This window comes from Megalopta genalis, chromosome 5 (assembly GCF_051020955.1).
Source record: "Megalopta genalis isolate 19385.01 chromosome 5, iyMegGena1_principal, whole genome shotgun sequence".
Classification (NCBI taxonomy): domain Eukaryota; kingdom Metazoa; phylum Arthropoda; class Insecta; order Hymenoptera; family Halictidae; genus Megalopta; species Megalopta genalis.
The window spans coordinates 236837-255901 of NC_135017.1; the positions used below are offsets into that span (position 1 = coordinate 236837).

General features: G+C 33.8%; 2 protein-coding genes across 8 annotated transcripts in view; both read right to left on the minus strand.

Annotated features, from left to right (window-relative positions):
- Positions 1–6027: 6027 nt before the first annotated feature.
- On the minus strand, positions 6028–8076 carry LOC117227951 (farnesol dehydrogenase). Its single transcript, XM_076522401.1, has 5 exons — positions 7744–8076; positions 7133–7259; positions 6640–6772; positions 6279–6425; positions 6028–6198 (listed from the first exon to the last, which is right to left on the minus strand). The coding sequence occupies exons 1-5, from the start codon at positions 8036–8038 to the stop codon at positions 6103–6105; spliced, it is 798 nt and encodes a 265-aa protein (XP_076378516.1). The 5' UTR covers positions 8039–8076; the 3' UTR covers positions 6028–6102.
- A 4825-nt stretch (positions 8077–12901) lies between these two features.
- LOC117227705 (arrestin domain-containing protein 17) overlaps positions 12902–19065 on the minus strand; it is a 42525-nt gene continuing 36361 nt past the window's right edge. For all 7 annotated transcript variants that reach the window (XM_076522399.1, XM_076522397.1, XM_076522393.1 and 4 more), the window contains 4 exons: positions 17771–17953; positions 15328–15539; positions 14742–14902; positions 12902–14120 (listed from right to left, as the gene is read on the minus strand). In XM_076522399.1, the coding sequence (XP_076378514.1) occupies positions 13987–14120; positions 14742–14902; positions 15328–15539; positions 17771–17953 (690 nt within the window). In that variant the 3' untranslated portion in view covers positions 12902–13986. The remainder of the gene's footprint in view (positions 14121–14741; positions 14903–15327; positions 15540–17770; positions 17954–19065) is intronic.

A 19065-nucleotide genomic window follows, 5' to 3' on the forward strand; every position in this document is an offset into this window, starting at 1 on the left:
TTAAAGGCGTAAATAGAAACACCTTACCAGTATATTGGAAAGCAAATCCAAGAGCTTGGGTAACTGGAAATTTATTTAAAGATTAGTTCTTAAATTGTTTTGTGCCAAACGTTAAACGTTATTTAAGACAGAAAAATTTGAGCTTCAAGGCACTATTACTATTAGATAATGCTCCATGTCACCCACAACATTTGAATCATCCCAACGTCAAAATACTGTTCCTACCACCTAACACTACTTAGTTGCTCCAACCATTGGTTCAAGGTATTATTTATACCTTTAAAACGTATTACATAAGAAGAGCATTACAGTGGATTTTAGACGTAACCGATTCAAAATCAATTAATGTAATGGAAGCTTGGAAGAAATTTTCAATCAAGCACTATATCGACATCATATCTTTGTCGCTGAAAGAACTGAAAACATCAACGTTAAATGCGTGTTGGAAGAAGATATGGCCCTCTTCAGTTGAAATAGACAACGTGCGTGAATCGTCAGAAAATGAAATTGGTGGCATATTAGAACTTTCTAAATCAATCGGAGGCGAAGGTTTTGTGGATATAGCTATTGAAGACGTTTAAGATTTATTAGTGGAAGAAGAAATTGACGAAGCGGATTTGATAGAAATGGCATCCGAAGCTGTAAATCAAATCGATTCTGAGGACACTAGCACTGATGAAGATTGTGCAGTTAATAATTTAACATTAAAAAAATTACAAGAAGGCCTAAGCTTAGCTGAAAATCTCGAGACATTTTTCTTGAATGCAGACCCTTCCACTGACAGAAGCCGAAAATTCAAAAGGGAGCTGCAAAACTGTCTAGCTCCATACCGAGAAATTTACAATGACCTGGTAAGAACCAGCAACCAAAGTACAATTACAGACTTTTTTAAGAGGGAAGAAGATGCAAGAACTTTAAATGAAGAAAAAAGTTCTGAAAGTGAAGGCGATATCATTCCACCGAAAAAACATTCTCGATTGATTATACTGAGCAGTGACGACGAAGAAATTTATTAAATTAGAATTGCGTGAAATTAAAATAATATTTTTTGTTTTTTTTTTGTTTTGTGTTGTACATACATTTATATTTTTAATAAGAATTAAGTTGTTTATGTAGAATTAAAAAAAAATTTGTTTTTAACAAGTTTTCGGAACGTAACCCCCCTTTTTGTACTGGCTCTGGATCTCATACAACACGATTTCACACAACATGGCATTTTCTAGGAACCTATCTACCGTATTATAGGAAGGTTACCTGTATTTAAAGGCGATGTATCTAAACTCATTGGAAGACCATTACAGCTTTATTTAATGTTAGAAGGTGCTACGAGATATTTTAAAGAATGGACGCGAGATATTAATAATGGTCAAGGCCCTGGCTTTAGTTATCTGCGAATTGACATATGGAAATTATATGAAACTTTGTTGATAGAAAGTATAGTATTTATTTTAAAAAAGCAAAAGATAAAGAACAACTAAGACAGGAGCAAGATAAAATAACTTTTGATAATTATCATAAATCTCTAACTAAATCTTTCATCCTTGAATCTGCACCAAAACAATCTTTAAAAACATTTAGAGATACATTACTATTAGCTGGGATTATCAGATCTGATGGTAGCAATATTGAGTTTATACACTCAACTGTTAGAGACTACTTTGCTGCTAAAGTATTCGTACATTAGATAGCAAAATAGAAAGCAGGGAATGAGTATATACTAACAAAATCAAAAAAACACGAGTATTGATTAAAAGAGATTTTAATAAAGTCAGATTATCAAGTTATATTAATAATATATTTAAACAGTATAAGAATATTTTTAAACAGTAAACTTCTAAAAGAGAAAATGACAAATATACATCTACAAGAGGAATATTATGATAAGGATGTTTCATTTGTAGCAATTAAGGAAAGTAATATAGAAATCGCCCGTTTTTTGTTAGATGATTTGGATAATTCACGTCGCATTATTAATGCTATAAACAATGATAGCTTGACTGTTTTTCACATGGCTTTTGTAACTGGTAACTTGGACATGGTTAAATTTCTGATAAATGAAGTGTAACGTATGGAGAATCTTCCCGCGAATTTTTATATTCCTTCCTGAAGGCATACGCCAGGCTGGCGCCAGCCAGCCGTGGGTTCATTTGTATATCGCGAGTGAAGTACCTCCAAGGGAGTACGATGACGAACGTTTCTGGAATTGGACCACATTAGGAACACCCCCACTACCATTTTCTCCAGAGAAAATCTGGTTATATAAAGGGCCCAAACGCGAACAGAAATCGGGCTAGTTTCGAGTCATTTGTCGACGTGGAAACTCGTCGAGCAAACAATCTAGTAGGTAGTAGATACCAGATTAGAAGCCCCCGCCGATTCAATGCGATAAGCTGAGTGCGCGATGGAGTCCGCGAACACTTAGATACATTTATAGAAAACCAAAACTCGTAATAAACTAGCTTTTACCAGTTTCTTTGGTTACAAATTCAATTATTTCCATTTCCTATTTCGAACCAGTAGTTGGTACAACCAAAAAAGATATATCTTTATCGCTCGAGGTATATCTTTAATTCTCTTTTCTTGCAAAAAGTCACGAGACAACCTAATACCAATTTCCCTAAATACTATCCTAACCTTAAAGGTAACCACCCGTGCCGAAATAAGCATTGGCTGGTCTACGAATGTCCCTTAGAAAAATCCCACTTGCATGTAACCTCCGGCCACGTAAAACTGCCTGGCCCTCGGCTCGTAACAAAAGCAAAGGTCGATGTTAATGTTAAAAACTACGATGGCGACACAATTTTGCACATGACTGTTAGCTCTCGTAATTTGAGCATGGTTTAATTTCTGGTAAATGAAATAAAAACCGATGTTAATGCTAAAAACTCTGATCGCAACACAATTTTGCACGTGGCTGTTAGATCTGGTAACTTGGACATGGTTTAATTTCTGATAAATGAAATAAAAGCCAATATTAATGCTAAAGACTATTATGGCAACACATTTTTGCACACTGCTGGTAGCTCTGGTAACTTGGACATGGTTAAATTTCTGATAAATGAAGCAAAGGCCGATGTTAATGCTAGAAATATTGATGGCAACACAATGTTGCGAAGCTTATCAATATTGTCACTCGAATATGGCTCTTTTTTACATAATAGTCTTTGAGAAAAAGTTTTTAACATTATTAGCTAGTTCAGCAAGTACTTCTGTGCTGAGTGATTTTTGCAAATTTATTTCACGCTTTCGTTAGGTGCGAGCCATATGTTGTTAACTAACTTTATGTATATCATATGAGACATATTAATTTTTATTATTGAAAAAATACAATGAAAAAAATAAAAAAATTTAATATGTCTTATACGATAAACCTAAAGTTAATTATGCCCGAAAACAAATCTCTCATCGTGCTAAAATAAGAAGTAATCGTTCGATTCTTCCGAGATTAATGCTATGTACAAACTCCTTAGCCAATTTCGAAAGTCTTTTAAAACTTATACCTCCCCACGGTTCACGTATCACATCGCTCTGCTATTATCAATTCTTAAGAAAACATTACAATTCCATCAATGTTCTGCATAATGCTTTATCTCGAAAAATGCTGTGTGTAGGGTAGAATGGTATCACACATTCTTGTAACGTATCCTAACATCACCCCCCCCCCCCCCGCCCACCTGAAGTTGGTGAACTACTGTGAAATACACGCCTACTTTGTTTTCACACGTCGCTTGTGTGATATTTTGTTAGCGCAGCGTAAGATTTATGTTTTAACTAACAGACTTTTCCTGCAGTGTGGCTGTATTGAACTATAGTTCTTTTAATAAATAACGCACATGCGAATATTTAATGAACAAAGAACAAAAAAGATTAAATAAAGAACTAAAAAGAAAGACAAGGCAAGAAAATTAAAACGAACATTAAAAAGAATATAAAACTAGATGAAAGGACCAAAATATCTTCTCGTAATATCAACGATGATGATGTAAAATGTAAGCGAAGCCGATAATATATGCATCATCTGCAATCAATTTGGACGAGACAATGAAATGTGTTATAGATTCGCCCGAAAAATATGAGTGCGATGAGTGTACAATACGCTGACCACGATTACTAGCAACGTGAATAAAGTTGCTGTATGCAACGATTATTTTTTATAACTTTAATTTGATTTTTTACTTTTTACTTACAATTTATCGCCTAAAGTTTATGAAACGTTACTTTAAATAAATATATTACCTCATATGTTGATTCTGTTGTAATTTTTGCTTAAATGACTACCATTGCTCCACTCTCCCTTAACTCCAAAACCAATAAGCAGTGTAATTACTGTAAAATGCCCCTCATGTATATATGTATTGGTATATTTTTTGCAGTGTATCTTTTTTATATCTTTCCGAAGTTTAATATTTCATCGTGTTTCCTTGTGGAATAATATTTTATTTTTTATATTCGGAAGCATTTTTTTAGGGGGAAAGGGTTAACATTTCTTCGAGGTTTTTTGAACGGTTTATATTAATAACTTTTAAACGCTTCTTTGGTGCAAGCTTGGAGCTAGGACGATGCTAGGATGATCGGCGGGCATTAGGCGCTGGTCGAACGAAACGACCAAATTCGAAAGAAGCGACGAACGTCGACACGCAATTTACAATCACGATTACAGTTTACGATACGGAATTATAATATGACGAATACGGTTTACGACTTTGGCGTGCAATTACTAGGATTATTGTATATTGCTTTACTGTATTTTTGTATTGTATTTTGCGTGTGTCACCCTATTTAGTAATAAATAGAATAGTTTTCAAAACCTATAAATTAGTGTAACTCTTGTTGGGACAGACATGTAAGGACTGGATTAAAAATCTTCTTATTTGCAATCTGTCCAATTGAATTTTCATATGAGATCGCTTGAGTTTTCCGTCTTTTACTATAATTACGTTATTAAGTATCCTCATGATGAAGTGTTCTTCGATCAGGGTTTGTAGATCTTCGTGGAGTTGGTTCACTGTCGTAGTCTGAACTAGAAGATTCTATTTCTCCGATTTTTAGCCAAAATTTTCGTTCATCAATGCACAAAAAGATACCATAAGATACTTACTTGACCAAACAGTTACCAAGTTTGTCAGACGCAGCGGTACGAAATATGACGATCGAACTTTTTCTTGAATGTCGTATGTCGATACAATATTTTCCGTAGTTTCGCTAATTTTAGAAATATCGCAATTAAATTTTCAGGACATATTCAGAATGGAATTAAAAATCGATTTCTGCATTTTACGCAAGAACTGCTTGATTGCCCTCAGGCCGTTCTTGTATCCGAGGTTTCAATTGCGTGAAGATGTAATGGAAAATTGGGTAAAACAAGTTGGGCTCGTGAAAAAAGTCGGGGCGATCATGTGAATAATATTGTGTACCACGATTGATGTAACGCAATGGGCTTCATATTAAAATAAAGAAATCTGGAATGTCTCGAATAGTTCGCGTTTTATTTCAATTTAAAAATGTAACACTCAATTTGGACAACCCTACAGATCCCCTTCTTATTTATTGATCATAAGGTATGCGTGGATACATATTATGCTTTTGGTATTCCACTAATTGCTGTACTGGCGTTTGTAATATTACGTTTTGTGGTACAATTGTAAGCTCAAAAACCCGAAAAGGACGATCGAGTGTTTCAGATGGAGCGTCAGACAGACGGATCCGCGAACAGAGTGAGAAGTAGGGGTAGTTGAATAGGAGAAATCAATTGACCCCAAAGATTATGCGATTTAACGCCGTTAGATTTTTTCCTACGTGTTCTTTTTTTAAGTTTATGTCAATAAACCACGAGCAATTGATGAAATAAAAAAGAATATCAAAACCGCCACTAATGAAATAGAATCCAATTTATGTAATAATGTAATGAAAAATTAAATAAAACGAGTCGGGCTTGTGAGAAGAAATCGGGGCAGTCATATGAACGATATTGTGTTTCACGATTAATGTTATGCAATATACTTTATATTAAAATAAAGAAACATGAAATATCTCACATAGTTTGCGTTTTATTTCAATATAAAGATGTGACACTTAATTCCAATAATCCTATAGATTCCCATTTTATTTGTTGATCATATTACGATTTTGGTATTCCGTTAATTGTGGTACTGGCGTCCCTAATACTACGTTTTGTGGTATAATTGTAAGCTCGAAAACCTGAAAAGGGTGTTCGTTCTATGTAAATGGACGTCTGAGAATATTAACTTTCATAACAAAACAATTCTATTGAATCTTACCTCTGCACCTGGAGGTGATCCTAATGCGTAAATCACTGTGTCAGCAATATTTTTGCCACTTAATATTGGCACCTCTTTTGAAAATTCGTCGATACAGGGCAACCAATCTCTGATCATGTTCGTCTTTACAGCTCCAGGATTGATAGTCTATAAACGATATCCAGACTTCAATACAAAAAAGTCGCGCACCTTTTGATGATCATTATGGGAGGATTAAATAAATTATTCTCCTATGTTTTGCGACCTGATAAATCGCGATAGATACAAATTTTAGTTGAGTACAGCATTCACTAGATAACTTCGGATTCCATTACATAAATAAATAAATAAATAACTTAATAAAATAATACCAAAATTTTACCGTCACTCTAATGTCAAGGTTGCATGCCATGATTTCGTGGCGAAGTTCCACCCCCAAAGTATACAGGCCAGACTTGGTAACACTGTATATTCCAATTGGATCGCGAAAAGTCTCCGGATATCGTCCAGCTATGCTATGAGTTATACGCAATGTTAATATGTTAATATTGTTACGTGGGTACGTCTAAATCAAATCGTCGTAATGTAAAACAGTACTGCGGTGGACAAACTCTAAGAAATGATACAAGATGGGGATTGTCACAAAATTATTGTGCCGTCGAACAGTCATCATACGATATCTAGCAGTCGAGTGGACAAGATCTGATTGTTCATCGCTTATTGTATGCCGTGTCGCGAGGAGTAAAAGGAATTCGCAACAATATTCTTGTTACAGATACGCAAGATCTTGATATTGTTTCGTTGTAGATTTAAAAACTTTTGATATGAATTAAACAACTTTTGCAACATATACACAACCCTAAGGAAATACTCACCTGCTGATATTTAATATATGACCGGACGCATTCCGTTTCCTAATAGCGTTTATGAATTCCCTCGCAAATATTGTGGGCGCCAGTAAGTTAATGTTTATCACCTTTCTGTAGTCTTCAGTAGACAAATCTGTAATAATAAAATTATTGGCTAAGTACTAAGGCAATCTTAATGTTATGTGATTTTCTATAAATTTATAATAAAAATTGAATTTTTATATAATTTTATATAATTTTATATAAATTATAATGGGGATTGCAATTTCTCGTAATTTTATATAAATTTATAATAGATATTAAAATTTTATTTTATTTTTAAAAATTTTGCAGAATTTTTGTGATAGATCTGGAAAATTCTGCTACAAATGCAACTTCAGCATCGGAATCCTAAGTCGGGGAGCCGAATTCAGTTATACAGAACACGTATCAGCGTTAAACCGCGAGTCAACTGCAGCGAGCGCGTTTATAAATAAGCCGCGATTTTTATACATTTGCTGCAAAAATGAGCATATGAAATTTAAGAGAGTAAAAGAATTAATCAACATCGATACATGTTAGCTTATTGAAATTGTTAATAGAAAAAAATGAATAGTCCAATGAGAAATCAACCCTACCGATCATCATCGATACAATGCTTATTGCAGCATTGTTCACTAATATGTCAACACCTCCCAGTTTCTCTTCGGCCCATTTGAACGCTTTCAAAATGTCATCCTCCTTTGCAACGTCGCATTGCACAGGGTAGAAATTGTTTCTGCCCAATATTTCGGCCAATTCTTGCAGTTTATCGAGTCGTCTCGCGAGACCAACCACTTGGACACCGTGTTCGACGAGGGATTTCGCGATATCCCAACCGATTCCACCGCTAGAGCCAGTAACAAGTGCCACTTTTCCAGCCCACCTGTCCATTGTAGGTGTAAATAATTCGCAAGACTGACCAGGCAATGCTTCTAGCTGTCATTATATACTACGTTGATGTAGATGTAGAAGTAGATGTACATAGAGATGTAGAATTACAGGTAGACTTAGAATGTGTATATTAGAACCTTGTTTATCGGAAAGAATTCATGGTCAGCGTCGATTTGCCGAACTCACATTCGTCTGAATTTTCTAATGCTAACTTTAAAAAACGGTCTCGCGATAACTTACATGCATTTTATCGAAGGTTAGACATCGTTGATTAGATTCAATATGTTTGCAATACAATGATACATGTTATATGCAATATACAGGGTGGAGCAATAACTTAGATCACCTTGTATACCTGAGTTATTTTTTGAGATATAAACAAACTTTATTAACAAAAGTTGTATGGTTTGAAGGGGTTGGTAATGTGACAGTAATAATTTTTTTACAGGTGGAGAAATTTTGATGATTTTAGAATTACGTTCATTTTTTTTTAAATGATAATTAAAAAATAAGATTTTTTCTATATATAATGAAGTAGCGGGTATTTATACAATTCCACCGACTTACAGTACAAAGTCATTCGATAACAGATGACAGGCTTAAGCAGTAAGACTTAAATCATAAAAGATGCTCGAAATGATATCCGTTTGCAATGATATTTTTACTAAAAATATTTAAAAAATAATAGTAATAATAATAATAATAATAATTCTGCTTATCTGTACCATAGTATAAACATACGAGGTGCCCGTAACCAAAACGTAACCTAAATTGCCTTACGAACTGGATGCCGAGAGGCTCTCGCCCTTCGCAGAATTTCATTCATAGCCGCGTTGCCGTGCACCGAGACTTGAACATCATAGTCCCAGTGACTGGCGAACGGCACATAATGTAAGCAAATGGGGATGGGAATTTTAGTATATAAAATTTTCGAAACTTATTGTGTGATTATTTTGTTCTATTTTGATTCTCTTATCTGCTTTATTTCTACTCCAGTGGTATATTAAAAGAATATTGTTTTCATTTTGTGTATTATACCAATTTGTATAAAAACACTTATGGAGTTAAATAATGTGTTGGCAGGATTTTTTATTATTTTGTTTTCAATGAGAGATAGTTTACTATAGTAATCTCCGGAGGTGTTTTGATGATAAAATTATAAATCCTGTTAATGCACTATTCTATAATGTTCTATTATTATGGTAATGGTTGTATTCAGTATTCGCAATTCGATGAAGGTTTAGCCATGTTCTTAGACCTTTATGCTCTAGTACCCTATACATATAGTAAATTCTCCCTAATTGACGTTCAGATTGTGCACAAAAATGATCAATTTGGGAAGAGGAGGTACGATTATTCGAGCCAAGCAGTTCGTTTTTATAGTTGCTGACAATCGGTAACCTGAACCGATACTGGGCTTGTAAGACATAATTTCCCTCCGTTTTATTGTACAGGGTGTCTAAAAAATGTCTCGCAATCTGTGATTGGTGGATTCCTGAGGTCATTTGAAGTAACCTTTTCCTTAGCGAAAATGCAATCCGCAGCTTCGTTTACGAGTTATTAACGAAAAACACTGATCAATGAGAAGCAAGCTCGGCTGGCGTACGGAGGCACAGGTAATGAGCACACGAAGCCCAGTTCCATTCATTGGCTTGTCCGTCTCGCATTAGTTGATCTCGTCTCTCATTGGTCAATGTTCTTCGTTAATAACTCGTAAACAAAGTCGCGGATTGCATTTGCGCTAAGAAAAAAGTGACTTCAAATGATCCCATTTCCCGATTTTATGTAACTTTTGGGACCTCGAGGTACTTGTTTTAACCTCAAAATACTTGCATCTGAAAGTTGACTACGAAATATTTCGAGGCGAAATATCTCAAGGTTAAATGATCGAAAGTATATGTTCATTATATTTGGAGTTGTCTTCCGATGCTCTTCAAGAATATTAATAACAGTATAAAAATGTGTCGGAAACACAAGTAGTCTACCTTTCAGATACAAATATCGATACGAATAACAATCGTAAAAATGGATCGTGGATCCAAGGTCATAATTCAAAATAGTAAATAATAAATGCAAATATCACAGTAAACGCTATCAAAATAGATAACAGTTGAACGAGAATACGCTTTAAAATATATGTACTGTGCATGCATAATTTATCTAGCATCGTATTTTTACTTCCTTCTATCAAAGTTTGTCGAGCGTAACGGTCGAAACCAAGTCTCCTCAGTTCGATATACATAGTATTTAAAATTCAAAGTATTCCAAAGTATATGCACATACATAATAATTTTGTTAAAGCAGATAGTATTGTCAGTTCAAGAAAAAGGTGAAATAATTAAGAAACTGAAAAATGTAGAGTGTGTTAAAAAGTTTGCAGAAGAGCATGGTGTCGGTAAATTGACGATATTACTGGTATAAAAGACAACAAACGTCAATACAAAATTATTTGTAGAATGTTGCCTCATTAAATGTAACCTAGTACATCACGTAAAAGTCTAAATCGTCAAAAAATAATGGTCTGGTTATTATCCTTTGTCAATGATTTCAACAATGCAGAGTCAAAGAAATAGGGTAAATGTCCAAATTATTGTGCTTTTAATCCAATTTTTGCTTTGCGCTGCAGCTGTCATTAAATACTATTATTTTCATTTAACGCACTAAAAATACATTTCGATTTTTTAGACATTTTTTATTTTAAATATATTAGTAATTTAGTGATGGTTTTAATTAAATAAAGAAAGGTGTTGCCGACCATAATTCTGTGCCCTTCCAGGAGCTCCGCACATAATTCCCTGCCCCGTATTTCTGTGTCTGTCCATACTTTTATGCCCCTTGTTTCCACCTTATAGATATCTCCCGCAGTTATTGTGCTTCTTGTAATAACATTTCTGATGTGTTTTTCTTTTCTCATAATACTGTCTTTACAACGTGATGTTAGGTTTGATTGCGCGGTCTAATACAAGAGAGCACTGAAATATGGACATGTTCTGAAATCTGACCCCATTTCTGGATTTATAATTAGAGTTTTATTATCGTTGTTAGTACCAAGTGAAACCTTCTTATGTCATAATAATTCATTTATACGAAAATCTTCGACAAACATTTCTTACAATTTTTAACAAGATTCAAAACAGCAACAATCGAAAAATGTTTATTATATTTTAACACATGAAAAATGTAATAACCCTTCTTGAATTTTACGTGTAAATAGGTAAGAATAAGAAAAACACTTTTATTTTTCTATACGTTTTTAACCCTTTCGCTACGGGCGGGTCCTCCGCCGCGGTACTTCCGCTGAACGGAGCGCTGCGACATCACTGCACGCTACGCGACGGCGATCGTCAGCGGGAGTCGGTACTCCGCGGCGGTCGGCGAAGAACCCAAGCTGCTTGCATTGAATGAATTTTTCGAACGAAAAAATTTTGCACTCATTAATTTACAGTATGAGAGGAAGTAACATTATGCAATATAATGCATCTTTTGGAGGGCCACTATAGTGGCCCGTAGTACCTCAATGGCATCATATGGAAAGCCACTGTAGTGGTCCGTAGTACCTCAGTGGCACCATATGGAAAGCCACTATAGTGGTCCGTAGTAGCGAAAGGGTTAATCTGGGTACATGGAGATTGGAACAGGCACGGAAACTGGGACATCTACCTTATCTATACGGTATGAGAGAAAGCTCTAGATCTTACTGAGAAAATGCTAGATTTTAATGAGGAAATTCTAATTTTCAAGCTAGCATTGGCTGGTTATGAGATTGTTTTGAATCAAACCGGTTATCAGGCTGGAATACATCATTTGTATTATTTGAAACATGGCACAAAAATGTAGATCAACAACAAAACGTATATCAAATTTAGTACAAAAAGAGCAAAATTCTATTATCGGAACACATTTGTCTCCCTATTACTAATTCCGATAATCAAGAGGTTCTATTGTAAAAGTAGAGTTCGGGAAGTAGGGAATTCTAGGAAGAGTAACGGGAATTCTAGGATTCTCTATAAAAATCCAAAATAAAAACCCAGCCTATATGAGTTGCATTACAACAATTGGATAACGCAAATATTAAACGTTGAAAATTTCGTCGAGAATGTAAAATATGTATAAAATGTCAAATTTTTTGAAATTTAAGGAATTGTCACAATAAGTAAGTAAATAAATAAATGTAAACTGCAAAAATTAGGAATGTAAAGGAAAGATCTCGGCAACCATATATGTCAAGATAGTTTATCGTTATTAATACTCATATCGTTAAGATCTTAAATTTTGTATGCGAATATGTGAACGCCCCGAGTATGAATACGTCTGCGTTAGTACTATTCAATATTTTTCAATTAATCGACCCTTGCCTGGACGATGCAAATAACTTTTAAACGTTCAAGAAAGTATGTATTACATAATTTTAATAAATAATTTCATCCATTCTCGCAACATACTATTAATTCTTACGTTGACATAACATTTTAGGAATTTTTTGATATATTCAAAGAATTTTCAATATTATCACATATAATATTACTGTAATTTATACAATTAATCATAAAATTTAACGATTATAACATAAAATATACAATAAACGCATGTTGTATAAAGCATTACTATGGTATAAATGTTACTGTTACAACTATATCTAACTACCTGTTTAATAATATACGTTGTTTATAAAGTTGTAAACTAGCATATTTTTTTCTGAATTGATATTCTCGATAACTATTCGTAAGAATTACAAAGAATTGTGCACATTGGTTCGATAAAAATCGTTTATCCAATGTTTCAAATCGAAATGTGTATTGAATAGTACAATTGGCAATGTTACAACCTAACGCGGGCATGGAATAGAATTGAAAACCATCGAAGTACCAAAAACGTACATTTTATTCACAACATGATAAATATAAAGGCGTTTCCGAAAATCACGCTTAGATTCTTTGTTTTCGAATATTGTATACACATATAAATAATAATAAATTTTATATACGTAATTTACAATATTTTTAGATACAACAAACGTTTATTAAATAATATAAATAGCTAATATTGCTTTGGATTTAATACTCGGCTACGAGCGTTCTCGTAGAAAAATATATTTTGTATCGTCGTAAAATTACAAAACCCTAAATGTAAACTTTGATCGTTTGTTTTCTGAGTGATTCTAAATTGTGCGTTTTTAATTAACCAAATACTTCCATTATTCGAGACACCGGAGTTTCACAAACGAATCTATTCTCCGTTTGATTCGTTTTCCTTCAAATATAATTGCTTCACATAATCATCAGTTCGTGTGAAAATAAATCTTTTTAAATGTATAGCCCTTATAAGTCGCAGCATAGGAAACTGTTTCATAATAATTCATGAAATTCTAATTAGTATTTAGATAATAAAAAAATCTACTTCAAAATAATTCAACTTTTAAATATACGTAAGCGTAAAGTTGTAGTTAATCACAAAATATTACTTAATTGAACAATATTTTCTACTTATGCATACTTAAAAGTTGCTGTGACTGACACATTAGTCTATTCCATCGATACAACAATTTTTTCATAAAAATTTGCCGGCGTATCTTATCTTAATATTTCCACTATATTCAACAGGTTCTACAATTCTCTATCAACTAATTCCTCTGTTAGTGGCAGCATATAATTGAAAAGTTTGTATGCAATTTCAACGGAAATACATTAAATGCAATAACTTCTCGCGGATAATTGTGTAAGTCACAGTTCAAACATCTTGTAAACATCTGCATTATAGCCGTAATTCAATGAAATTCACAATTTTCAAACACCCAAATATTCGCACGAAAAGTTACGACAACTGCAACAATCAGCTTCAAAATGCTCGTGACAATCGTGAATTTCTAATTCCATTATAAAGCTTCCAGAATGTGCTTTCTAGGCAGCGTTGTGAAGTATGCAATCGTTTCCTGTAAATCGTTTCGTTGTTCATTGGACTGGTGCGAAATTATAGACCGGATATCTCGGAGCGAAGTGATTCGAAATGCCGAACACGTGCTCGGATTCACCGCGTTCCCAGAGACTCCTAGCGCCATTTGCCGACTCCTCGTAGGACGGTGGAGCTAAACAAATCAATTAAAAGTTAATCATAATGTGCAGGATACATTAAATACGTAGCAATGTAGTGCTATGTAAATTAAATTTTCGATTTTCAACTCTATTGTCGATTATGGCCAGAGTTGGGCATCGTTTAACTAAATGTTCATTTAAATAAAAAAATATTTGTTATTTGGAAGTTTAAATAAAAGACAAAATTAATTACTTATTACTCATATAGATCTAAATAAAATATTTAAGATAATAAAATGTATTTCTTACTTATAAATATAATCTCAATTGTTAATTATTAATTATCATTTAATTGCTTATTATTTATTACGTATTTGGTAGAACGCGCCGAGCACACATCATAGTCAGGAAATACATAATGGTCTTTAATAGCTCTAAACGATATCATTAAAGAAATTAATATTTATTTCATAATAAACGAAAAATGAACAAGAATTACTTGTTATTTGCTTTTCACCTAAATTCGAATAAAAAAATAACATCTTATTTGCAAAAGCAATGTACGAAATGTCCATTGCATAATATACAACAATTGGAATATTAATTTAATTCATGATTTGACATTTATTATTTAAAATAAAATTATTTGTCAAAAATCTGGTTTATGTGCTTACGTAAGTTCGGATATAAATTCGATGTTGGTAGTCCTTCTGGAGCTGTCCAGCCGATTTCTGGTTTGCTTGGGTCCGCTGGCGGTGCACTGGGAGTTTGATAATTTACCAACGGTATGGTACCCACGAACACCAAAGAGTTCTTAGACAAGTTTCTGTGATACCTGAAACCAAACCATGTATGTGAAACCAAACAGTGTAAGGAGCACTGGTTTTGGATGTTTTATGACAATTACATAAATACTTTATCAGTTAAAATTAGAAAGTGACGATATTTTCATCTGTGATTTCTAGAGAACTTGTTTGCTGTAAAAAGTTATAAAAAGGTTTGAAAAGTAAAGTGAGCTTAGTATAGTGTAATAAATAAGAAAATTTTATTTCACGCAATGTTTGTGTTCCTAATAAAACGTTTGTATTCTATGCCAAGATCCCTTTGCTTTTTCATTGTTTCCAACAACAAAAGGTAATATTTAATAACAATGAAACGAACATATTTTCAATCAATTTTATAATTTCATATTTGACCGAGAAGGTTTTACCAGGGGGGTCTTACACAACGAATAATTATTATAAATTATAATATACCAACCATCCTGATACACACGCCATGACCTTCAGATTGTACTCCAGATCAATGATCCCGCAATTTGCGAGGTTCGACGGCGGCAGCGGAGGTATGTCGAGGTTTTGTTCGTACTCAGCTGTTCCACTTCCTTCGACGGGGCCTTTGCCAACTTCTGCTACCACGATCTCTTCCGTTCTCGTATCGGTGCTTGGCATGGTTGCGCGGAAAGTTACGATCTAGACTTCAGGATTCATCGTTATCGTCGAACACCTTGCGTAAAGTATCTGTCTTGGTCTGTTTTTCGAAAGAGTTGCTTTGAGATACACTGATTACCTAGAATGGTTTAGGCCAGGGCACGGAATTGTCCAGCACGCAACATAAGAATCGCGAAGGCCTACTAAATTTTGCCCAAATCTGCGTCAAATAAATATCGTAAAAATGACAATGTCCCTCTTGATTGTAACGTAGTGTGATGCTTAGACCAGGTCACGAAATTAACCAATACGCGGCTCCTGATTATCGTCGCGCGTCTTGCCCCCCGGTAATCGTCTAAATGTCGCGCCTATAAAGCGACAGGCACACGCGCCTGAGGTGCTTAGGTGTAGCCCTCGCGATCTGAATGTCGCATGCTGGTTAATTCCGTACCCTGCTCTAGGCATTAAACTACGTTATAATCAGGAGGCACACTGCCATTTTTATAATATTTATTTGACGCAGAGTTGGTTTCGAAGAATTTATTCAGGAAATAATCAATTTAGATCAAAATAATAGAGTACGAAATGTTTTTTGTTTATCGTTTCATTTCTTCGATAGTAATTTTTACGGTAATTATGTGTAAAAAGTTACACATCATCAATTTTGATAAAATTTAATAGTTTAAAAAGCAATTTGAAGATGTTAGTTTCTAAAAGTTTTCTTTTGACCGTTATTTTCTTCAAAATTTCTACTTTTACGCACTTGTGAAATAATTTCGAATATTCGTCAACGTATTGCCCGTCGCGTTTGCTTACAGATGGTCATCGTGTGTCGTCACCACACGTCACACCCAGTGTAGTCGAGAAAATAAGTTACGCAAGGAGTGGCATAGGTAACGCATGTGCCGAGAGTCCTGTACAGCGGCGTGGCGTGTCTACTGGGAATTGTAACGTTCACGCGGTGAACGCCCCCACTCCTTGCGTAACTTATTTTCACGTGTACACTAGTCACGCGAATACTTGCTTGCATTTTTAGACTGCATGACCAGATTGTTTGAATTTCTTTTAGACGTTAGGTGGGCTAATTTACTAGACAATGTCTAAACAAATTTGTACAAAAAATCAAAACACAAATTATAAAATGACTGATCAACGTAGAGGCTAGCTACAACCATTAAAAAATCTAACAATGTCCAGATTTCTCACAGTTATTGATCAAAAGTTATACAAATTTGTGATTGTCACTAATTGTAGTTCATAAACAGACTGCGGATTTTATGCATTTATAAAAAAAAATGAATAGATAAAATATACAACTGTAAAGGGCATTGGAATAATTCAAGAATGCTACTGCAGTATTTTTAACTTTTTACAATCCATAACTCTTTGCACTCGAAGCTACATTGAATTGAAAACTAAGATATTTCTTTCAACGTATACTATTTTGATTTTATATTATTTTCGTATTGCATTTTCGTATTTTTAAATATAAACCGATTTAATAATATAAAAATTACTTTAAAAAATGATGTCGCAATTTTTAGCCGTGCCTCAGAGACGCTATTCGTGTGCAAAGGGTTGAACTGATGTTTCTTACAATTAATATAGACAATTTTTCTTTTGCAAAAAGATCGGCAGTTCATTCGTAATAACATTCTTCGATTTCGATAAAATTTTCAATACGTATATGCTACCCAGATCTACAAAAATCATTGTTTAGATTCTTGTTCCAGACCCAGATAAAAAAATTAAGGAACATCATTTTTTAATAATTATTATATTTATTTTGCTATTGAAATCAGCTGTAATTTTTGCAAAAAAATGTTTAAATAATGTGTCTGATAAACTAGTCTTCCTAACACTTCAACAAAATTCATGTCATTTGGTCTAATTTTAAAGAAATTATTTAGTTTGAAAAGGTGACCCAATATTTCAATAAATCACTGTACTTCATGTTTTACCTTTCGAAAAACAGTGTTACACGTGGAACGGGGTGATCCTTCGCGTGATTTGAGGTAACTTTTTCCTTAGCGAGGATGTTCTCCGAGGCTTTGTTTACGAGTTATTAACGAAAAACACGGACCAATCAGAGAACGAGTATACCTGATGCCCCGCCCTCGCGATCAATGCCGCGTCGAGCTTGTTACTGCGCCGAAACGCGTCAGCTGTACGCTGTTCTCTAATTGGTCCGCGTTTTTCGTTAATAACTCTTTAAAGAATCTCTTATGTAACGGAAATTCGGAAACACACTGTAGAAACAAAGTACTGCATACCTTACAAAGAATGAGCTTCACAGTGTCCACCGTTACACCCGATGCGTTTTCCACATTGATCTTTACTGGCATCGATTGTCCTGATACGTATCCCCTAACCGGTAAAGAATAATTAACGGTTAAGGGCGCACTCGCGCAACATAGGCAGCAGAACGTTTTATTCATCTCTTCTTGAATCCTTTCCTGAAAATTATCAATTTCCATTTAGATCACGTACATGTGTAATGACATCACAAATATGTGTACCATCCAACCAGTAGTTCAACAATTTTTTAATTTAACATAAAATAATAATGAGTGATTTTGAATGAGTTATAATAATAAGGACTAATTTTAGACTCATGCACAGTGAATCAACGCATCAAATAACTTGTAAATTATGCGTTTTATGAACAATGATTAAATAGAAAAGTTGCCTCCTTTGAACTTTTGTATTTAGTCATTTTTCATAAAATGTAATACCTGAAAGTCATTTGATGTGTGCAAGTTGTGTGGTTCACTTGTTATTTTGATTGTGAAATGGTTTAATTACTTGTCGTATATTCAGTTTTATTGTCCCGAAGTAACACGTCCATTGAGGACCTACTACAGTTTGAACAATTTGAGAAGAGAAGATACGATTATTTGAGCCTTACGTCTCGTTTTTATAGTTGTTGATAATCGGTAACTACCAAATTGTCCATTTTTGTGCGCGAATTAAAGAAAAATTACTATATATACGTTTGATTATCTTTAACTTAACTTTTCTCCAAATAGATAAAACATGTTCTGGGATTTCAACGAAAAACTATTCTATGAATCGTCCTCGATATTGTTATACAAAATTTTCTTGCAGGGGCCTGCACTTGTAATTGTAATCATAGTTTTTAGTAACGAGTCCGAGAACAAATCGGGACATTCTTGAGTGTATTTCGTTTCATTCAGAACACATTCCATTTAAACGATTGCACAGAAGAAATTTACAAAGGTTTAGACAAATTTTGCAACCTTCTATGTGTAGGTATTAACAATAGATTAAAGCACATTCGGGAAGCTTCAAAATTGAATACTTATAAATATATATATATTGTTTTGTACATCATTTCTTATTGTTTATTAACCTGTTATATTAAAATATTTGTTAATTGTTTATATATTATTTTGGTATATGTATTACATATTTGTATATAATTTATTTATATTATATTATTATTTACTATCCTGCTACATTGAAATATTTGTTACTTGTTTATGTATTATGTTTAAATATGTACCAGTTATGTGTATATATATATATGTATTATGTTAGAATGTGT